Source organism: Mobula hypostoma, chromosome 19 (assembly GCF_963921235.1).
Source record: "Mobula hypostoma chromosome 19, sMobHyp1.1, whole genome shotgun sequence".
NCBI lineage: Eukaryota > Metazoa > Chordata > Chondrichthyes > Myliobatiformes > Myliobatidae > Mobula > Mobula hypostoma.
Genome location: NC_086115.1, coordinates 58,258,964 through 58,281,168, shown reverse-complemented (window position 1 = coordinate 58,281,168; position 22,205 = coordinate 58,258,964). Strand labels below are relative to the sequence as shown.

The 22,205-nt window shown below is 41.2% G+C and overlaps 1 protein-coding gene across 2 annotated transcripts in view; it reads right to left on the bottom strand.

The window, feature by feature from the left end:
* Positions 1-22,205, bottom strand: part of LOC134359072 (hyaluronan-binding protein 2-like) — a 71,406-nt gene that overhangs the window by 24,556 nt on the left and 24,645 nt on the right. For both annotated transcript variants that reach the window (XM_063071978.1, XM_063071979.1), the window contains 3 exons: positions 17,601-17,717; positions 11,399-11,515; positions 10,055-10,226 (listed from right to left, as the gene is read on the bottom strand). In XM_063071978.1, coding sequence (XP_062928048.1) covers positions 10,055-10,226; positions 11,399-11,515; positions 17,601-17,717 — 406 coding nt within the window. The remainder of the gene's footprint in view (positions 1-10,054; positions 10,227-11,398; positions 11,516-17,600; positions 17,718-22,205) is intronic.

The following is a 22,205-nucleotide window of genomic DNA, read 5'->3' as shown; positions in this document are numbered from 1 at the left end:
TGAAAGGTCTACACTCCAGTCTATTCCCTCAGTGGGTTCCTAATCTCTAACAATGTCCCAGAAACATAGAAACATAGAAAACCTACAGCACAATACAGGCCCTTTAGCCCACAAAGTTGTGCCGAACATGTCCCTACCTTAGAAATTACTAGGCTTACCCATAGCCCTCTATTTTTCTAAGCTCCATGTACCTGTCCAAAAGTCTCTTAAAAGACCCTATTGTATCCACCTCCACCACCGTTGCCAGCAGCCCATTCCACGCACTCACCACTCTCTGTGTAAAAAACTTACCCCCGACATCTCCTCTGTACCTGCTCCCCAGCACCTTAAACCTGTGTCCTCTTGTGGCAACCATTTCAGCCCTGGGAAAAAACCTCTGACTATCCACACGATCAATGCCTCTCATCATCTTATACACCTCTATCCGGTCACCTCTCATCCTCTGTTGCTCCAAGGAGAAAAGGTCGAGTTCACTCAACCTATTCTCATAAGGCATGCTCCCCAATCCAGGCAACATCCTTGTAAATCTCCTCTGCACCCTTTCTATGGTTTCCACATCCTTCCTGTAGTGAGGCGACCAGCACTGAGCACAGTACTCCAAGTGGGGTCTGACCAGGGTCCTATAAAGCTGTAACATTACCTCTCAGCTCCTAAATTCAACTCCACGGTTGATGAAGGCCAATGCACCGTATGCCTTCTTAACCACAGAGTCAACCTGAGCAGCTGCTTTGAGCGTCCTATGGACTCAGACCCCAAGATTCCTCTGATCCTCCACGCTGCCAAGAGTCTTACCATTAACATTATTTTCTGCCATCATATTTGACCTACCAAAATGAACCACTTCACAATTATCTGGGTTGAACTCCATCTGTCACTTCTCAGCCCAGTTTTGCATCCTATCAACGTCCCGCTGTAACCTCTGACAGCCCTCCACACTATCCACAACACCCCCAACCTTTGTGTCATCAGCAGACTTACTAACCCATCCCTCCACTTCCTCATCCAGGTCATTTATAAAAATCATGAAGAGTAAGGGGCCCAGAACAGATTCCTGATGCACACCATTGGTCACCGACCTCCATGCAGAATATGACCCATCTACAACCACTCTTTGCCTTCTGTGGACAAGCCAGTTCTGGATCCACAAAGCAATGTCCCCTTGGATCTCATACCTCCTTACTTTCGCAATAAGCCTTGCATGGGGTACCTTATGACAGTCCTTTGCAGACTGTCCTACTAATATAGACGAGACGTGAGGACCTCAGCAAACTGTGTCTCTGGAACTTTCCGTAAGGTATTGTTAATCTGATGGCACAATCATTAGCAGAGCAGCAGCAGACTACGCCTCTCCACACAGCTAATGAATCCAAAGGACCTGCAGGAACCAAAACAATTTGGCACCAGTGGCATCAGAGGAGTTGCCAATCAGCTTTGAACTCAATGTAGGACTGCCATAGGGACTCCAGCTCTGGATTTTTCCATCGTGGTTTACTCCCAAAGCCTTCTCCATGACTGGGTATAGCCACAAGGCAATGGAGGTTTGAGATCAGAGTTTGCCTTCTCCTAGGTGAGCTGCCAACCACAGCTGACAAGCCCCACCTGCCTGAAGCAACTGGTTTTAAGGTGCCAGTACCCACCTTTGCCTCTTCTGCTGTCAGTAGAAATGGTTCCACTAGGCTTAGTAGCTAAACCACATGTAAAGGCCAGGAGCTGGACTTAGTTGTCAGTGGCTATTTGAGACACAAGCCATCAGGAGCTTATCCCTAGCACATCTCCAGCTATAATAACCTTAAGGAACCATACCTATCCTAAAAACCTTAATGACCCCTTTCTATATTGGCACTATCTATCCTCAGTGCATAATCATACATTTTCTTCAAAATCGGCTGTTCCTGTGGAGCTCTTGCTGTTTTCAGTGCTGTTCCAGGGAAATCATCTTCAATTGGTTGTACTTGATGTCATTGTCAATTGAGATAAAATGATGATCTACACTGCATCCATAACAAACAACCTAATCCGGACCCACACCACCTCCTCACGACTCAAGAAGGCAAAGCAGCGTCTACACTTTCTGAGGAGATGAAGATGTTCATGGCTCATCAACCCCATTCTAACAACTTTCTACAGGAGCACCATCGAGAGCGCATCATCGTCTGGTACGGAAGCTGCAAGACCCTACAGAGGAGAGTAAAAACCATTGAGGTGATCATCGGCGGTCTCCTTTCCCCCTACTTGTGACATTTACTGGGGGCGTTGCAGCCAAAAGCACTGTTGAGGATCCCTATTACCTACCCCACAAACTCTTTGACCCACTACCATCAGGAAGGAGGTACAGGAGCATCAAGACTAGGATCTTCTCTCAGCCTGTGAGAATAATAAATATCGTGCCACCACTAAGGTCTCGTTACTTGGAACGTGAACTGATTACTGTTTACTTGTGCTGCCCTTTACTACATATTAACTTATATATAGTATAATATTTTGTTTTATGTGCTGTGTGTGATATATGATGTGTGGGTGACCATGGTCTGGAGGAATATTGTTTTGTTTAGTTGTATATATGCACAGCCAGATGACAATAAACTTAAACTTGAACTCCCTACCATCCATCGCAGACATTTCTCAGGAGAACTGTGTACGCAGAGCCCTTAGTATTATCAAGGATCCCACCCATCCATCCAGCATCCTCTTTGACTTTAACCAGCAGGTAGGAGACTACGATGCATAAAGACAAGAACGGTCAGGGTGGGAAACAGTTTCTGCCTCCAGGCCATTAGGCTTCTGAACTCCCTGTCAATGGTTAATCTGTTTTGTACCTTACAGTATTTAATTTATATACTTTACTTTGTTTATTTATGTGTAATTCATCTGTAGATTTTATCCTAAGTTATCGTGTATTATGTGCGTGTTATGTGAAGTATTATGTTTACACCCCGTCTCGGAGGACTGTCCTGTTTGATGGTATATGTGTATACCATCAATAAACTTGACTTGACTTGCACCATGATGAGAAAAACAGACTTTAGCTCCAAAATGGCCAACAGAACTTATGGTCAGTAATTAGTATGACCCATCAAATTTGACATAAGTTTGTACTTCTGAATATAACCACTGATGCCTCCCCCATAAACTGATATCTCTGATTATAGTCACTAATGCCTTTTTCTTTATCTAACAATACAGCGATTTCTGGTTAATTGGGACACACAAGGACTAGTACATTTTGGTTAATTAAGTGGCTTCCTCAATTAGCTGAAGTTTCACGGAAATAGTTAAAAAGGTATAAAACAGACCTTTTATATGATTACTTAAGTTTATAATCGCTGGGGGATGTAGAGGAGATAAACTACCACTACCCATTAAATGGTCCCAACGGCACGCATCTCAAGTAGTCTGGGCCAACCAAATCCAGCTCCTGACCCTCACATGTGACTTAGTTACTAAGCCCAGCGGAACTGTTTCTACTGACAGGAGAAGGGGCAAAGACAGGCTACAGGCGCCTTAGAACCAGTCGGTTCAGGTGGATGGGGCTCATCACCCGAGGTTGGCAGCTCATCTAGGAGAAGGAAAACTTTGATCTCAAAACTCCACTGCTTTGTGGCTACACACACTCATGGGGAAGGCTCTAGGAATAAACTCTGAAGAAAAATCTGGAGCTTCAATCCCCAAGACAGTCCTACATTGAGTTCAACATCGACTGGCAACTCCTCTGATGCTGCTGGTGCCAAACCGTATCGGTCTCTGCCGTTCCTTTGGATTCATCCTGCCCCACGGGCTGCAGCTTGCTCTCCACATCTTACTGCCCTGGCTTGCATATCGTGTGTAGACAGTTGGGAATTGTCGACACCAACAAACTAGGGCCTCAACAAAAAAGACAAACTACAATTTATTTGAGTAACAAATTATGTATTTAAGTAAAATATAGAAGAAATGAGAACACTACCAATACTACAGGAGGTTGTCTGTCATATGTGACAATGAGTGGGAGAGTTTTTAAAGTGAGAAGAGCTGTTGCACAGGGGTTGTTACACTCCCTCGACCTCAGACGTTTGGGACCAGTAGTACAAGTAGTCATCACAACTGATCTTCCTTGGTAGTAGTGGATAATAATGAGATTTCTGTGCTTTGTCATCCCCTCGCTCTCCATGGAGCATTGAAGAACAGCCTTTCTGGCCGTTGGACCTCACGGTAGATCTCATTTGCCCAGTCCACTGGGGCTGACTTCGTAAGGTAGGACAGGCATGTCCCTATCTCACTATCAGACCTGCTGGCTATCCTCACCTGGTTTAGTGTACCTGTTGAAGCGGTGTACGGGGGAATGGCCGCTGTTGCATGCAAACAGCTACATGGTGCCACAGGTGGGGACTGAGTGTCTGGTGGGTCCAAAAGTAGCCTCCAGGGCGATTGTCGATACCTTCACATTCCTTCTAGTTTCTATCTTGTTGAAGTAGTGAAATCATTTCATTTTCACTCCCTGCCATTTCTGGCATTTCCAAGCCTGAATGTTTGAAATTGCAGTGAACAAAACAATTCTGAATTGTCTTACTGCTTATTTCTTGCCAACTGTCAGTGACAAAAGTCACTGTTTTTTGAAGACAAGTACACCTTTCCGATGCTACTTACAAACTGTTAATTCTAAGCACCGTGTAGTGTCTAACTGCCATGCAAGCGCACTCAATTGACACTAGTTAGACGCTGTTTGACAACAGTCTCCTGTCGCAATTAATCAGCATAGTGTCCCAAATAAACAAAGGTAATCCAGGCTATTTTCTCAAATAGATTTTGTTCTTTAATAGTTTGTCCCAAATGAGGGGCTGTCCCGATTAACCGATGGCCCAGTTAACTGGAATCCACTGTATCTTTTTCCACTTTTACTCAGTGAGCTTGATTTATAAGCAATAAATTTCATACAACCACTGTTTTTACATAAATCATGCACTTTGTCTCGCTGTTGATCACATCATCAAGGCTCGCCTTTCTTAAATAACTAGTGGAAACAATGTCAACGTAGTGGCATTGTGCAGTAGAAACCTAGTTGGATTATTCATAGAAATGAGTGGAGCTCTATAACATTTTTGGGTTTCTGATTCCGATGATAGCCTCAGCTTTCTCTTCAAATGGCTGTAGCCTGTTTCAACCAAGTTTCAACCAAGCCCGAGCTAGGGCTTTACTCTTTGGAGAGAAGGAGGATGAGAGGAGACATGATAGAGGTGTACAAGATAATAAGAGGAATAGATAGAGTGGATAGCCAGCGCCTCTTCCCCAGGGCACCACTGCTCAATACAAGAGGACATGGCTTTAAGGTAAGGGGTGGGAAGTTCAAGGGGGATATTAGAAGAAGGTTTTTTACTCAGAGAGTGGTTGGTGCGTGGAATGCACTGCCTGAGTCAGTGGTGGAGGCAGATACACTAGTGAAGTTTAAGAGACTACTAGACAGGTATATGGAGGAATTTAAGGTGGGGGCTTATATGGGAGGCAGGGTTTGAGGGACGGCACAACATTGTGGGCTGAAGGGCCTGTACTGTGCTGTACTATTCTATGTTCTATGTTCAAAGCTAGTCAATTTTTTTTGTTCTTATGAAAACCACTTTGATTTTAAAAGCAAAGTTGTATCCATTGGGGTGGTGGAGTGGAGCTACATCTCTACAAAAGGACGTGTAAGGTGCTTCTTCCTTCCTCTAGCCTTCTGGTCACCCTTGGGCAAGTTGTAGCACCTGCTTAGTCCCCAAGGTGAAGCCACGGGAGCAGGTGGTGGATGGTTGTATGAACAGCTGGTGCATATCACAAGTCCTGGTTATGTGACCACTGATGTCAGGCAGACAATCTATGAAGAGTATTGATAATGGCTGGGGTCACCAGTGTTGTAAAGATACTGCCCAGAAGAAGGTGATCTGTGGAACAATTGACCAAGGACATAGCAGCCACTCCAGGTCCAACCAAAGGTGTAATTGTTCACCTTTTGTGCCTTCTCTATGATTGCCAAACATTGCTGGTTATGAAGAACATCAAGCACTGCAAGTTTACCCCATTGGTGAGGCTTGATAGCAATAGAGTTGGACTTGTTGAGTACCATTGTTGTGGTGTTTCTCGGACTTGCTGCATACTGTTGTGCCAAGGTGCTGCTCAGTCCAACAAAAGGTGCAAGCGATTATCTTGGACTTTTTTTTCTGATCACAAGACTTGGCTGGATATTAATAACGTAGAGTACTGCAAGTCCAGTTCACTGTTTTGTTGGCATGAGCAATGGTGGAGGAGCTGCGTTGTCTTACTTGTGGTGAGGAGTAATCTCTCATGCCCCGGGGGTCACCTGCTGCAGCTCCTCAGGAGGAGATGTTGAGGCAGTGTGGGAGGGTGCTGGAGTCTGTGCAGGGTTGGGGGTTGGCCCCCACCCCCCATCAATCAATGTCACCCTTCAGTGTTCGCTTGGTGCTGGCCTCTAGTGTTTACTCAGTGGAAGAACAAGCTGGACCAGGACAACATCCCATGCCCCATCATTCTCCAATGACCAAGTGACCTACTAATCGGTACGTCATTGGACTGTAGGAGGTAACTGGAACACCCAGAGAAAACTCACACATCCGCAGGGAGAACATACAAACTTAGAGACGGCACTGAAATTGGACTCTGAATTCTGGTGGCCTGAGCTGTGATAGTGTCGTGCTAACTGCTACGCTACTACTGCTGTGACATCTCCAACCCCATTCTCAACTAGCACTTCCAATCCTACTTTCCTACCTTCTCACCTAACGTTTGACACCACTAATAATCAAGGACCTATCGATCTTTGCTTTAAATATACCCAGGGTGAAGATATGTCTCTGCCAAAGGAGGTGTGAAATGCTCCTTTTACCACTAGCTTGCAGGTCACCCTTGGGCAAGGTGTAGCACCTGCTTAGCTCTCCCGATCAGAGTCACGTGAAGCCACGGCAGCAGGTGGTGGATAGTCATATCAGCAGCTGGTGCATATCACAAATCCTGGTTATGTAACCACTGATGCCAGGCAGACATTGTCTAAATAATGTTGATAATGGCTGGGGTCACCCATCTTGTAAAGACACTGCCCAGAAGAAGGTGATGGCAAAACGCTTCTGTAGAAAAAATTGCCAAGAATAGTCATGGTCAAGACCATGAGCACCCACGTCCTATGGCACAGCACACAATACTGATGATGAATGACTTGGCCTTCACAGCCACTTTGTGGTGCTACTCTGTCTTCCTTCCGTAGTCTCAGATCTGCACTTCAGATGCTGTGGTCACAGGGAGAACTAGACACGCCACACGGACTGAACCAGAGGTCAGGACAAAACCTGGGTCACTACATCTGTGGGCTTTTACTCTGAACTGCAGTAATATGCATTAGGGCTCACTAAAAAATCAGCAAACTATGCTGTGCTATCTTAACTACAAAAATGCATTTATCAACAGCTATGAAATAATTATGAATCATCATACAAACCTTAGGAGTGGTGGAAAGAGAATTAATCAATGTTTGCATGAGCGGTTATAATTTGCAAAGCTATTGGGAAATCAGACTTATAGATTCTTCAGAAGTTGGGATAGATTCAGAAGACCACATTATGTGTTATTGAATTCTCTGGGTCTCTTTATATTTGATGGCTAAGTGTGAAGACCTTATGTGAAAATATGAGGGTAGTGGGTCCCTGGGATTATGGGAGTAAACAAAATGGCACTGGTGATACATAGTAAGGTATTACAGGCAGCTCACAAAACATGGATGTACTTTTAGGGATCCTGGAGGTTAGGTCACAATCATTTCATCACCAGTTGACATGGCATCATCAGAGTGCAATTGTGTTGTCTCTGAGAAACGTTTGCAACTTAATCTCCAGGCTCGACAAACAACCCTTCAAACAAACAGCCAGCCCGAGCTATCAACCTTCTCTTTTATTTCATGTACATACTTTGATAATAAATGGACTTTGAACTTTGAAGAACACTTAAAGAAGATTGAGAATGTACCAGACAGCCATTAGAATAGACTAATGACTATCCTCATCAGTAGACCCTACAGAGCATTTAGCCCTTCACGAATATATTCAGTATTATAGGAGACAAGGATATTCCCTGCCCAAGGAAATACTAAAAAGTCCTTGACAAGTGGCTAAGTCAAGCCCATGGCTCAATCAGCTGTCAAAGCAGAAAATAATCAGGTGCTACAGCAGCATCAGAAATGTTTAAAATTCAGCAAACTATTAATATATATATATCTCAAAATATCAAGACATTTAAAATAATTTTAAAACAAAAAAACACTTAAAGCATTAACAACAAAAAACTGATTAATTAAAACTGGTTACTATCTGAATCTTAACTCCGTTCCTCCAGCTGTCTCTCTCCTTTGAAGTAAATGGAGTTGATCTTGCTTTTCCAGGTTTAACCTGGTATGGGTTTATTGAGCAGATTCTCAAGATTACAAATTTCAGAGTTATATAGGGATACATGCTTTGATTAATCCTAAGGATTGCTTGAATGTTTATGTTCTTTTACCATACTCCACGAGGAATCAAAGCAAAGACCAGAAGTACAGCATAGATGGCAAGACATTGGTGAAGTCCATCAAGAAGTTCAAGCCCTCTGCATTTAGGAAAGGCTTGTGCCTTGAATTTCTTGACACTTATATGGTTAATGCCAGAAATTGTCAGGATAATCCACATCACTGCATTTCTCCCTCTCAATATTCCTCTAAGTTCTCAGAGGAAAAATAGAGTTTCTATTCTCTTCAAACACTCATGATGCATACCACTTTATAATCTATTTTGAATCCTTCTACCTGAAATGACCATTAAGAAGAATGTATAACAAAGGACCTATGACATATTATGGTTTGCCTATTAGCTGATACATCTATTACTTTCTCATTTAACTTGTAATTAATCTCACTCTAACAGTGTCTTAAACCCTCTATTTCAGGGATTCCAAGCGTTTTTATGCCATGGACCCCTACCATTAACTGAGGGGTCCATGGACCCCAGGTTGGGAACACCTGATCTATTTATACGTTTCATATATGAGAAATAAAGTCAATTCAATTCATAGAGAAATGCAGCTTGTGACTTTATTCTGCATACGTTTTGTAAAATTCAATTTCAGGAACTAGTCAAAATATAACCTTTTAGAGTACCATGGATAAATTTACTTTCTGAACATAAAGCTGAGTTCTTTCAGTATTTCATATTCCATTAACAACTTGTGATAGTTATCTTTTGCGTAATGTGCTTTGTTGCTGAAATATTCAAGGGATCACTGATATTAGATTGTATCTTATTCGGTCATTACTTGTTCTTTCACATATTCTCAGAAGCAGCAGCTTTCCAAACCACTACTGTCCTTTGTGGATAAAAAAATGGGATTTAATTTAATTTTGCAAAAATAGTCCCTATAACTCCACATAATTATACATTAACGACATAAGATCATGAGTGGTAGGAGTGGGTGTAGCTCAGTCATCCCCTTGAGCTTGATCGACCATTTGATGTTGAGCTAATCCTGGCCTAAAAGTACATAAGAAACAAGGACAGAAATGGAAATGATTATTTTGCAATAAAACTGATATATCATTCAATTCTGTCCTGACGAAGTGTCCTGGCCTGAAACGTCGACTGCGTTTCTTCCTATGGATGCTGCCTGGCCTGCTGCATTCCACCAGCATTTTGTGTGTGTTGCATCATTCAATTCTGATCATTTAGCTTGCAATAAAATGAATCCAATCATATAAAGATGACATTATTCTTCAGAGGAAGTTACCTACATAATAATAGGTTCTACTCACACAAATATTTTAATGTAGGAAAATCATTTGTGGGCAACTCGGAGATCTGAAATAATGTCCTCTACCTGAAAGTTATTTAAAAAAGCACGGCCAAACTCATCATTACAGTCAGATGTTGTACTTTCCCCCAAATCTAGTATTTGATTTAGAAATCAATGTTCTGATTGACTATGGGTTCAAAAGCTGAGAGCAATGCTGTGCTTTAACTGATAAATCCAGACTGTTATCCTTTAGCTGATGGAAGGTCCACCAAAGCTTTTATACCTGCAATAATTGTGATCACCAATGCCATATTTGCTGGGACTTTGCATGTGAGTACCAATGGCTTCTTTGAGTAGCAGGTTAGAGCTCCAGTACAGACACCTCCTCCCCTGTTCAGTTTGCTTCACACGACCTCTGTATGACACACCATTACCCTGGTAGCATTCATTTGGTGCTGTAGAAAAAGGAAGCGCAAATGAACAGAATATAAATAAGAACTTCACTAAGTTTAAGTATCTTGGGTCTTGAAAATAATTTTGGAGGTAATATAATATGTCATGAGTAATAAGATGTCTGATACAAGGTACAGGAAAGAGCTTGAATTAGTTGTATTCAAGTGCCAGTGTGGAATTTTCCATGTCTAACCATGTTCCAATAAACCTGATTGATACGTTGATGGCTATTTCTGTAAATACAGAGAGCAAGTTTCATGTATGTAACTCACTAGTTTATCACCAACTCTCTGCTCAGAATAAATAATAAATTCAAAATATCTTTGGAAACTTTGAAATGATTTATGTTTAAACATTATTGCTTCAATACCAATGGATAAGAACATAACATGGTCCTTTAAATCTTATTTTAATGCAGGCTCTTGGATTAAATCAAATCCATGGATGTTTCTTGTGAATGCGATATCCTTCACTGAAACAACTGATATTTGAAGAGCTCAATAAATATTTGCTTTCTAGTTGCTTCACCAGGTTTTAGTGTTCTGATGAAGCAGTGGCAGTTTATTTTACATTCCCGGTGTGAAGGTCTAGGTTAATGGATCCAGGCTAACTGGTGAAATCAAGTCAGCAGTGCTGAGCATATTGGACTTTGGAGCCTTGTCAGGACAGTAGCACTCACAAAGCTTATTTTATTTTTCATCATCCAAACATCCAGGATGTGCGTCCATGTTTAAATGGTGTGTCACTTCAGAATACTTAACGGTAGGTAAATAAAAGGATAATTCCTCCTCACATACATATACAGTATATATGTACGTTACAATGCTCTCTCTCTCTCTAAATAAATAATAAGTAGTCTTAAATAAAGAGAAAAAAAATAATGTGGTAGTGTGCGTGGGATTGTTCATTTTCCATTCGGAAATCTGATGGCAGAGAGGAACAAGCTATCCCTGAAAATTCTACTCCAAATTATAGATCTTGCCATTTAATGGAGTCAGGGTCAGCAATAGGAAAAGGCTGTAGACACCCTAATGAATCTGCCAGGATTAAATCCAGGACATATTTGCAAGGATCCCATTTGGATAATAGGAACTATTAAAGCAAACAATGTTACCTAGGTGAACGTGTTTAGATTAGAGATATCAGCCCCAACTAGTATGATTAGTAATTTTACCGATTTCACATAGCTCTCCTCTGAATGATCCGGCACAGTGACAAGTGAAGGATTTTTTCTTCCCAACTTTGCATGTAGCTCCATTTTTACAGGGATTAGGGTTACATGGTGCAGTTGCTGGCAAGACAAAATTGTTAAAAATAATCATTTGAGAAAAGAGAAAGATTATGAGGGAAGCAGCATTAGAACATAAGAAATAGGAGCCAGAGTAGGCCACCTGGCGGTCGAGCCTGCTCCACCATTCAGTGAGATCATGGCTGACCTGACCTGACCTGACCTGACCTGGTCTAAAGCAGGACTGATTTTTAAAAAAGATAAAGCTAGAAACTTGCAGCAAGTCCATCAGCACTTGTGAAGAGAAGCATTGATAACAGATGTACATCATCAAAACCTGGGAGGAGACATATTAATGAACCAAATAGATTTCAATAGACTGTTGATTAATCACAATTGACAAGAAAAGCTGATATAATTTAAAGATTCTGAGGGATGAGAGATATTCATGCATCTGGAAAGACTGGGGTTAATTAGGAATTGTCAGCATGGCTTTTATGTGGAGATCTTGTTTTATGAACTGAGTTTTGAATCATGTGACCAGGAACATTGATGAGGACTGGGTGGTAGACATGCCTTAAATGTATTTCAGTAAATCATTTGATATAGTTGCACATGCTTGGCTGCTGGAAGGTTAGATTGCATGGAATCCAGAACTAGTCCTTAAGAGCAGATGGATACAGTATAACCTCCCTACTCTGAGGATACCTCCAAGAAGACCACAACCTTGTCATGGTTTGGAGGCTTGTGTGCCTCAATGACCCGGAGTGCCATGTTGGCTGGAGTCAGGGCCTTGTGCTTAGGCTTTAGGTTGGGTCACCCATGCCAAACAGTTCAAAGGATAGAGGGAGACGAAGGGGGGCCCACTGGTTCTCCAGGTTCAGGGCATCTAGTCAAACAAAACCTGTTACAGAAACAGCAATTTGGAATCCTTTGACATCTGAGTGTGATGGTTTTCCTGGGTCTCCACCTGGGACTTGCATGGCTGACGGTAGTGAAGACTGAGTGGACACTACTGGCGTGACGAAGGAAGCCCTGAACACCAGCAGAGATGGAAGACCTTCATTGCTGCCTAAACACCAGTAAGTAAGTAGGTATTGTGAGGATACCTGTAGATATCTGTATCAGATAGGGCTTAAAATCTTTTGAGTTTAGAGCTTTGTGGACTGGAAACCAATACCATCAAATGGGTGAAGAAGGCTTTTGGCTTGTTAGCCTTCATCAGTCAGAGCACTGAGTGTAAAAGATGCGAGGTCATGGTGCAGTTGTACAAGATACTGGCGAGTCTGCACATGTAGCATTGTTTCTGGTTCGGTCACCCTGCCGCGGGAAAGATGTTATAAACTGGAAAGTGTGCAGAAAATACTTATAAGGATGTTGGCTAAACCTGAAGGACTGAGTTATAGGGAAAGGTTAGACAGGTGAGGACTTTATTCCTTAGGGTGTAGGAGACTGAAAGTTGATCATATAGAGGACATGAGGGCCATTAGTAGGACAAATACCAACAGGTTTTTTTTCCCTGGGTTGGAGACTCCAGAACTCAAAGGCAGAGGCTTAAGGTGAGAGGGGAAAGGTTCAATAGGAACTTGAAGGAAAGCTTGTCTATACCAAGAGTGATATGTGTATGGAATGAGCTGCCAGAGGAAGTGACTAAGGCAAGTACAATAGCAACTTTTAAAGGGTAGTTGGACAGATACATATGTAGGAAAGGTTTAGGAGGTTATGGACAAATGCGGGCAAATGGGACTAGGCTGGATGAGCATTTTGGTCGCCAGGGATCAGCTGAGCCCAAGGGCCTGATTACTTGCTGTATGACTCTATGACCCTATAATTCTATATGGAGAGGTATTTAAAAATTCCTCAAAAGACATGAGAGTATGTGAGAAGATCAACTAATTCAATCCACAAACTGAAGTGAGAGATTGAAAGCATCTCATACCAAAAAAGGGAACAAGGAAGAAGCATGTAGGGAAGTTAGCCATTAGTAAGATATATTAAAATGTAAGGAAGTTAGCCATTGTTAAAATAGAAGATGGACAGGTGACAGAGACAGGAATATCAAGGAGGCTGCTAAAACTTTCATTTGCACAACTTGCTACTCAGGCCATATGGCAGACAAATGCTCAGCTGAAAGACAAAATATTGTTCCGGAAATGCATTGAAGGTTCTAGTTTACTAAAACCATCTTTCAAAAAGTTTCACATCAATAAAAAGAAGAAGTTAAATCAAACCCATGGATGTCATGAAAGGGAAACACTTAATTTTTTTCTGTATTTAAACATGAGATCCTGTTATTAGGAATAGACTAAACATCATCAACAGGCATCCTGTTAGGGGATGGACAGGCATTCTTTCTATCAAGGGTTTTAAGTCATCACAGGAACATCTACAGCATACCAGGAGGGTATTTTTCTCATCACTTTGGTATACATTAGTTCCACAATGCTGCTTTTTATATTTAACCTTAGAAATTTCTCACTTCAAAAACTGTTTAAATCCCTTTTAATATTATTTATGGAACACCCATCCTCCATTTTTTTTCCAGTGGAACATTCCCGATCTCAGCGTCTCCTCATCTTCCTCAATCTCTTTTGCCAATAGATCTATGATCTTCAGTACTGACCCATTGCTGAAGGCAATCAATTTTTATTCTACTCACTTTGCTAAAGTCTGCCATCAACCCAAGACTCTATTAGATCACATTTTTGTCTTCTGGTACCAACATAAATAGTTCTAGCATTTCCAGTTTCTGATGACTGAAGTACCTCATTCATATGTACATACATCTTGGCCATCCTACACTGCTTGCTTAAGTTGAAATCAGGTGTGCTCAATTCTCTTCAATAATTTATAAACTTCTAGTTTTGCCTTTAAGTCCATTCGTTATATATACACTGAAATAATCCACTTAATATGTTTATCAGCTTTACCTGCCTTCTTCACAAACTTGCATATAAAAATATAAGGATCTCTTCTCTCATGTACATATTTCACCTCCTGCCCTTTATTGCAAGGGTTGGCAACCTTTTCTATGCCATGGACCCCCTACCGTTAACCCAGGGGTCTGTGGACACCAGGCTGGAAACACATCAGAATCAGATTTATTATCACCGGCATGTGTCGTGAAATTTGTTAACTTAGCAGCAGCAGTTCAATGCAATACATGATAATTTAGAAAGAGAAGAAATAACTAAATCAATTAGAGTAAGTATATATATGTATACTGAATAAATTAAAAATAGTGCCAAGACAGAGATGATACATATTTTTTAAAAAGTAAGGTAGTATTCATGGGTTCAATGTCCATTTAGGAATTGTATGGCAGAGGGGAAGAAGTTGTTCCTGAATCACTGAGTTTGTGCCTTCAGTCTTCTGTACCTCCTTTCTGATGGTAACAATGAGAACAGGCCATGCCCTGGATGATGGGGTTCTTAATAATGAACACTGCCTTTCTGAGGTACCACTCCTTGAAGATGTACCCCCCTCACCTTAAGCCTCTGCCTCGAGTTCTTGAGTCCCCAACTCATGGAGAATAGAATACTGTTGGTATTTGTCCTACTTATGGCCCTCATGATTTTATGTCCTCTATATGGTCACCTTTCATTCTCCTACACTACAAGGAATGAAGTCCTCGCTTGTCTAACCTTTCCCTATAACTTAGTCCTTCAAGTCTAGCCAACATCCTTATAAATATTATGCAAATTTTCAGTTTATAGGAATAAAGTCCTAACCTATTCAATCTTTCCTTATATCTCAGGTCTTCTAGACCCAGCAACATCCTCGTAAATTTTCTCTGTACTCTTTCAATCTTATTTACATCTTTCCTGTAGGTAGGTGACCAAAACTGCATGCAATACTCCAATGTCTGTCCTATGCTTATCCTCCCAAAGTGGATCACTTCATATTCCACTAGACTGAAATCAGTTGCTGCCTTGCTCATTTCATTCTATCTATACCATCCTAGAGCCTGTTAACAACTATTTTTTCCCCAAGAGTTGCATCATTTGCAACTTTATACTGACTGCTCCTTCCAGTTGGTCCAGGCCATTTATAAAAACTGAAGAGTGCTGGGTGGAAAAGCAATCCTTTTGACTTCGGCCAAATGCCTCCCTGTCAAAAAGGAACTCTCCCATTGCCATCTTTTGTTTATTAAGTAGATTTTGAATGAAAAGCTAATCCTTGGTCACTGCTTCTAAATGGCTGGAAGAGCACTGGGCTGATCGTACTTACTTTTTCAAATTTAACTCCAGGTCAATAGAGTCAAAGTGGATATAGTTTGGCTCAACGTTATTGGTGGTAACGAAGGACAAAGGTTTTCTCTAGTGCATCTGTACGCCACTTTCTCCTCCATTCCAAGATGGTGCACATTTTTAATCACTTCCCCTCCCCCCCAACTGTTACAGTCTTGAATGCCATCTGAATTTTATCAAACAATTTAATTGTTAGCCAGACACCATGGTAGTGTAGTGGTTTAGCAAAATACTTTACAGCATCAGTGACCCAGGTTCATTTCCTGCCTCTGCCTGTAAGGAGTTTGTATGTTCTCCCCGTGACCGTGTGGATTTTCTCTGGGTGCTCCTCTTAGTGTTTCCTCTTACAGTTCAAAGACATACCAGCTGGTAGGTTAATTGGTCACTGTAAATTGTCCCACGACTAGGCCAGGGTTAAATTGGGGACTGCTTGGCAGCAAGGCCTATTCTGTGCTGTACCTCAATAAATAAACAAAACTTGTTAGTCAGCATGACAATCCAGGTTTGTAGCTCTCCCTGATGAAACCATTCCTTTACAACTGACAGTTAATTTTGTCTCTGATAATGGCTTCCAATAAATTCCTCACTACTGATATTAAACTAGTAGTTTATTGGTTTTCCTTTATCTTGAACAACTTTGGACATTCTAAACTAAAATGTCCTCCAGCTTCTCCCTTGCATCCAATGAAGATTGAAATGTTGTGACCAATGCCTCCTCTATTTATAGATTCATCCCTAAGTTTATTACCGATCTTTGCTTTATTTTGATCTAGTTTTTTAAAAAGGATCATCTTCTAAACAAATTAATAAGAGGACGAATAATAGAACATTTAATTAAGAACGCAAAAAAAAGTAAACTTCAGTTTCTTATAAGCAACTGTGGTGCTGCCTCAGAGTTACAGGCCCTCAGATTCAATCCTGACGGTAGGAACTGTTGAAGCAGAGCATGTATATTCCCTTGATGAATGTCTGTGGTTTCCTTTGTGTGCTCCTATTTGCTCCCATATCTCAGAGCTGCTGGTTGGTTTAGGGTGAAAGGTGAAAAGATTAAGGGGAAATTGAAGGGAATCTTCTTCACTCAGAGGGTGGTGAGAGTGTGGAACTAGCTGCCAGTGCAAGTAGTGCATGCTAGCTCGATTTCAACATTTAAGGGAAGTTTGGATAGGTACATGGATAGTAGGGGTATGAATGACTATGGTCCGCGTGCAGGCTGGTGGGAGTTGGCAATTTAAATGGTTCAGCATGGACTCGATGGGCCAGAAGGCCAGCTGCTGGGCTATAGTTCTATATGACTCTGACTCCTGTAAATTAACCCTTGAAACAGATTACTGGCAAAAGAAGATAAAATGGCATGAGTGAAAGGCAGCAGGTTGCAAGGGGACAAAGAAATGAGGAGTGAGGAAAGAGATTGCTGTTCACTGTTCGCTCTCAGCTGCATGGGTGTGTGGCTGCGCGTTAACTGAAATGCTCTTGTGCACATAGCCTTTGTTGCCACACAACTGGAATTTTCTTTTATATAATCATTTAAAATGCCCTACGTTTTCCAGGCCATGCAAAAACTTCCTGCTCAGAACAATGGTTGGTCTGTGCAGCTTTAAAAAAAAATTAGAGGGAATGTTGCTGCTTTGTAGCCTTGTTCTGTTTTGTATTAAGACATGAAATTACGATTCTACACACAAAGACTGAGGAACAACACTGATTGAATTCATACTTCTATTTTTATGGCTTTGCTGGTTTAGTTACTCACTTTATGAGCTTTGTCACTGAGTAAAGTTAGGTAATCCACTACTCTCATTTCTGCCCATATAAACCCCTGAACCTACTAACTGTAAAGGACAGAAATGAGCTCATTTTCAGATTTCAAAAGATTTTATGATTCATAATAAAACATATCTTACCTCGTTTGCATCCTGGGAGTACGTACGGGTGCTTGCATTTACATTTGTAATACGGTGGGTTGGGCTGGATAATGCATTCACCATTTTTGCATGTCTTTTTCTTGCAAGGATCGTTTACTGAAAAGAAAAATAGAGAATGTATACTAATCTTCTGCATTTAGTTACTATGGGTTTATAGCAGCAGATCAATGATTCAATCAGTATTTTTGTTTATTTCTAGTTTATTTACCATCCATGAGCTAAATAGGGTGGCATGGTAGTGTAGTGGTTGGCATGGTGCTTTATAGTACGAGCGACCTGGGTTCAACTCTTGCTGCTGCCGGTAAGGAGTTTGGATGTTCACCCTGTGACCGCAGGGGTTTCCTCTGGCTGCAACGGGACAAATTGCTCCGGTTTCCTCTCACTGTCCTAAGATGTACCGGTTAGTAGGTCAATTGGTCATTGTAAATTGTCCCCTGATTAGGCCAGGGTTAAACTGGGGGATTGCTGTGTGGCATAGCTCAAAGGACTGGAAGGGCCTATTCTGTGCTGTATCTCAATAAAAAATTATTTTGGTAATATAGAGAGGATATTTAATTCAAATCTTGTAAAAATTGTAAAATCAGATTTAAAAAAAACTGTTTTGATTTAATTTAGAAGGGTTATTTTTAAATATATTTCTGATATTTGTTAATGTTTCATTAATACAATTACTGAGTAGTAGATTTTATAATAAACTACAAACATGTAGTCTGTCCTCAGGGCAGTTTCAGTTTAAGCTAATTTGGATTGGCTATGGGTTTTTTCTCCCTCTTCCATCCCAGAATTCTGCAGACCTTAACTGACCTGAACTGAACTGAACAGTCCTGGACTGTTTCAATGACTCTGTGGTTTGATGTTTTGTATTCTGTGTTTTTCCCCCATTCTTTTTTGTTGTTTGCACAATTTGTTCTCTTTTTTTGCACGTTGGGTGTCTGATGCTTTCTTTGAATGGGTTCCATGGTGTTTCTTTCTTTTGTGCCTGTCTGTGGGAAGACAAATCTCAGGGTTGTGTACCGCATACCTACTCTGATAATAAATGTACTTTGAACTTTGCATTTGACTTTTACCATTTTTTAAAATTCCGGACCAAGTCACATTTTACAGACAAACATTTTACATGTATTTGTTCTAAATGTCTGTATTATTTATAGAATATTCTCTATATGGGATTTGTTGCTTTGTTCGTGGTTGAATTACTACCCATAGTTGCCTTGGTGAAGGTGGCATCACTTTGCTTTATATACCTCATTTCCATTGTGGTCCCTTAGATTAAACAATCTCATTTGATATTTTAACCTGTTTTAGAAGAATTGTGGTGTTTAATAAAGGAGCAAGGATTCCTTCTTTCTGGGAAGGAGTAGAATGGACTGAAAAGAAGTGACACTTGCAGGGTTTGGAATGTACTGTCATAAAGCAGATTGCTGGAAAACTGAATTATAATAGGACATACGAAGATACACAGAAGGTCAGATGGCAGGTATGAAGAAATGCTTCAGACCAATAACTGGGTAAAGGAATATCCTTTGAAACTTCATCAAACCGATGGTTTAACACTTTATCTCCCATCAGCACTGCCAAATCCGCTGAATGTGTCTGGACTTTTGCTTTTATTTTCGATGTTATGGTGTCAGGTTTCTAGTGCCTTCTGGAGCTGAGGACGACGAGTTTTCAAAGCGCTCCTTCATTACTAACTGAACAGTGGTGAAGGCGACCGCTTCGAATCCCCGTCCTGAATATGAGATTTGCAGATGTGAGGTGACATAATTCAGCAGCAAATATTGCCTGAGCAGTGGAAGAGGCAGGAATGAAGCAATATATATATTTTTTGCATCAAAAAGAATGGATGATGCCACATTAATGAAATTGTTCATGTTCAACATTAGTTATATACTTGTACTGAGATACCAGGTTAATAATCTCCCATCATTAGGAGGTAGTTACTTGAGAGCAGGCAGAACAGAAAATGACACTCAAGAGCATTTGTTAAGTAGTAGTTCATTAGTTGGATAACACTTTGAAATGCCCAGAGGTAACGACAGGTCCTATTTCCTTAATTTGTCTTCGTTATTATCACACATTAAACAGCTGGGCAACATCTCAATATTGTAAATGGTTCCCAATCCTGCACATTGTCTTACAGTTCAGTGTGAATCCCGTCTTCAAGGGAATTACTTGCAGAGGCAGCAGCAATTCCTTTCTTCACAATTCTTTACTCAAAGTGCATTGTTCACTTATCCAAGAGGACAGCAGGAATAAGCCAGGAAATTACAGGCTAGAGAGCCTCACATTAGTGGTTATGAAATTGTTGGGAAAAAAGTATAAAGAACAGGACATGTGTTCACTCAGCAAGGAAGGAATCTATCAGGGGAATCAGCATAGTCTAGTGCTGGGGAAATCCCCTCTCACAATCTAATTGAACATTTGAGGAAGTCATTAATGAAAGCAGGATGGTAGGTGTGTTCTGCATGGACCATAAAGAGATCTGATTAGAAAGTTAGCCTTGAGGCTTTTCACTGGTCAGGATAGACCATGAATGCTGCATCCCAGCGATCTACATGATATGCATGCTAAGGCAGTACAATATGGAGAGCAAGTTGTTGCCCATGTAGCAAGACCCCCTCTCTATGCAGCAGATGAATCTAAAGGAATGGCAGGGACTGACACAGTTTGGCACCAGTGGCATTACAGGAGTTGCCAGTCAGTATTGAAATCGATGCAGGACTGCCTTAAGGACTCAGCTCTGGACTATTCCTTGGACTTTACTCCTGAAGCCTTCCCCATGTGTGGGTACAGCCGCTGAGCAGCAGAGCTTTAAGATCAAAGTTTTCCTTCTCCTAGACGTGCGGCCAACCATGACTGACGAGCCCATCTGCACAAAGCCACTGATGTTAAGGTACCCGTAACCCACTTTTGCCCCTTCTTCTGTCAGTCAAAATGATTCCATTAGGCTTAGTAGCTAAACCATACATGAAGGCCAGGAGCTGGGCTGGGTAACCAGAGCTCTTTGAGACCAACGCCATTGGGAACATTTACTCAAGCCCATCACCATAAGTTTGCTAATGACACAAAAATTGGTGCAGATGTAGATAAAAAGAAGGTTGTCTAAGGACAAAGCGACATAGATCAGTTGGAAATTTGGGTGGAGAGGTACAACTCAAACTTAATCCAGACAAATTTGATGTAATTTATTTAGAATGTCAAATACTGGCAGGTCATAATACAGTAAATGGCAGGAAGCTAGGAGCGAGTGCCTAGGATACACAGAGAGACCTTAGGGTGCAAATTCATTTTCCCCAACAATGATGACACAGGTGGACAGATAGTGAAGAAGGCATTGGGAATTTTGTCTCCATAGGCTGAGGGCTTGGATATAAGATTTGAACCATTACATGGCACTTGTGTAAAGAAAGCATTGGTTAAATTGCGTTTGGAGCATTGTAGTAGCCACAGAAAGAGTGCAGAAGAAATGCACCAGGATATTGGCAAGAATGCAGGGCTTTAGTTACGATGAGAGATTTAACAGGCTACGATTGCACCAAAGGCCAGGGATAGTATGGGGGAGACTAATGAATACTCTCCTTCTAGCAGCTTGAATCTAGCTAGCCTCACTAAAATTCTGGTGTGGAACTGAAGGCACCCTTATGCTTTTCTATGACTGGCACATTACTTACAAGGCCTGTTGCCAAGTCTGCATAGGCTCAGAATTTCAAAGCACCCTATAATGTTGACTTCTTCACAAACAGCACCATTGCGAAATCCATCCAGTGACATGTAGTTAGTGAACTGATGAGCATTAAGCACAACTGGTGTTGGGGACAGTGGAAATGCAGAAACCTGTTGCTGCTGCGGAGATCTGCTCAGCTGTGGAGCAATAGATCCAGCCACCAGGACAGTAACTTCAAGTATTGGAAAACATTACTCTTCTATGATGTGTGTGGGATACACCCTGATCTGAAGGCAAACAATAGATTTCATTTTATTATCACCCCAAGACTAATTGGAACAGAAGAGAAAAACACAGGAATATCAAGCACTGTAATCCATTTACACCGTTACTGCCCCACTGTGACTTAGCTAAAGCTACTTGTATGCTCAGTGACTACCTTATTAGATAGCCTGTATACCAACTTGTTATTACAAACATCTAATTGGCCAATCACACGGCAGCAACTCAAAGCATAAAAGCATGCAGACGTGGTCAAGAGGTTCAGTTCACTAAACATCAGAATAGGAAAAAAAAATGGAAAAATAGATCTAAGTGACTTTGACCAAGGAATGATTGAGGGTGATTTGAGTATTTCAGAAACTGCTAATCTCCTGAGATTTTCCTGCATAATAGTCTCTAGAGTTTACAGAGAATAATGTGAAAAACAAAAAAAAAACATCCACTAGGTCCTGTGGGTGAAAACACCTTGTTAACGAGAAAGGTCAAAGGAGAATGGCCAGAGTGGTTCAACCTAACAGGAAGGTGACAGTAACTCAAATAACCACAATTACAACAGTGGTGTGCAGAATAACTGAATGCAGTACATGCCAAACCTTGAAGTGAATGGGCTACAGCAGCGAAGACCATGAGCATACACT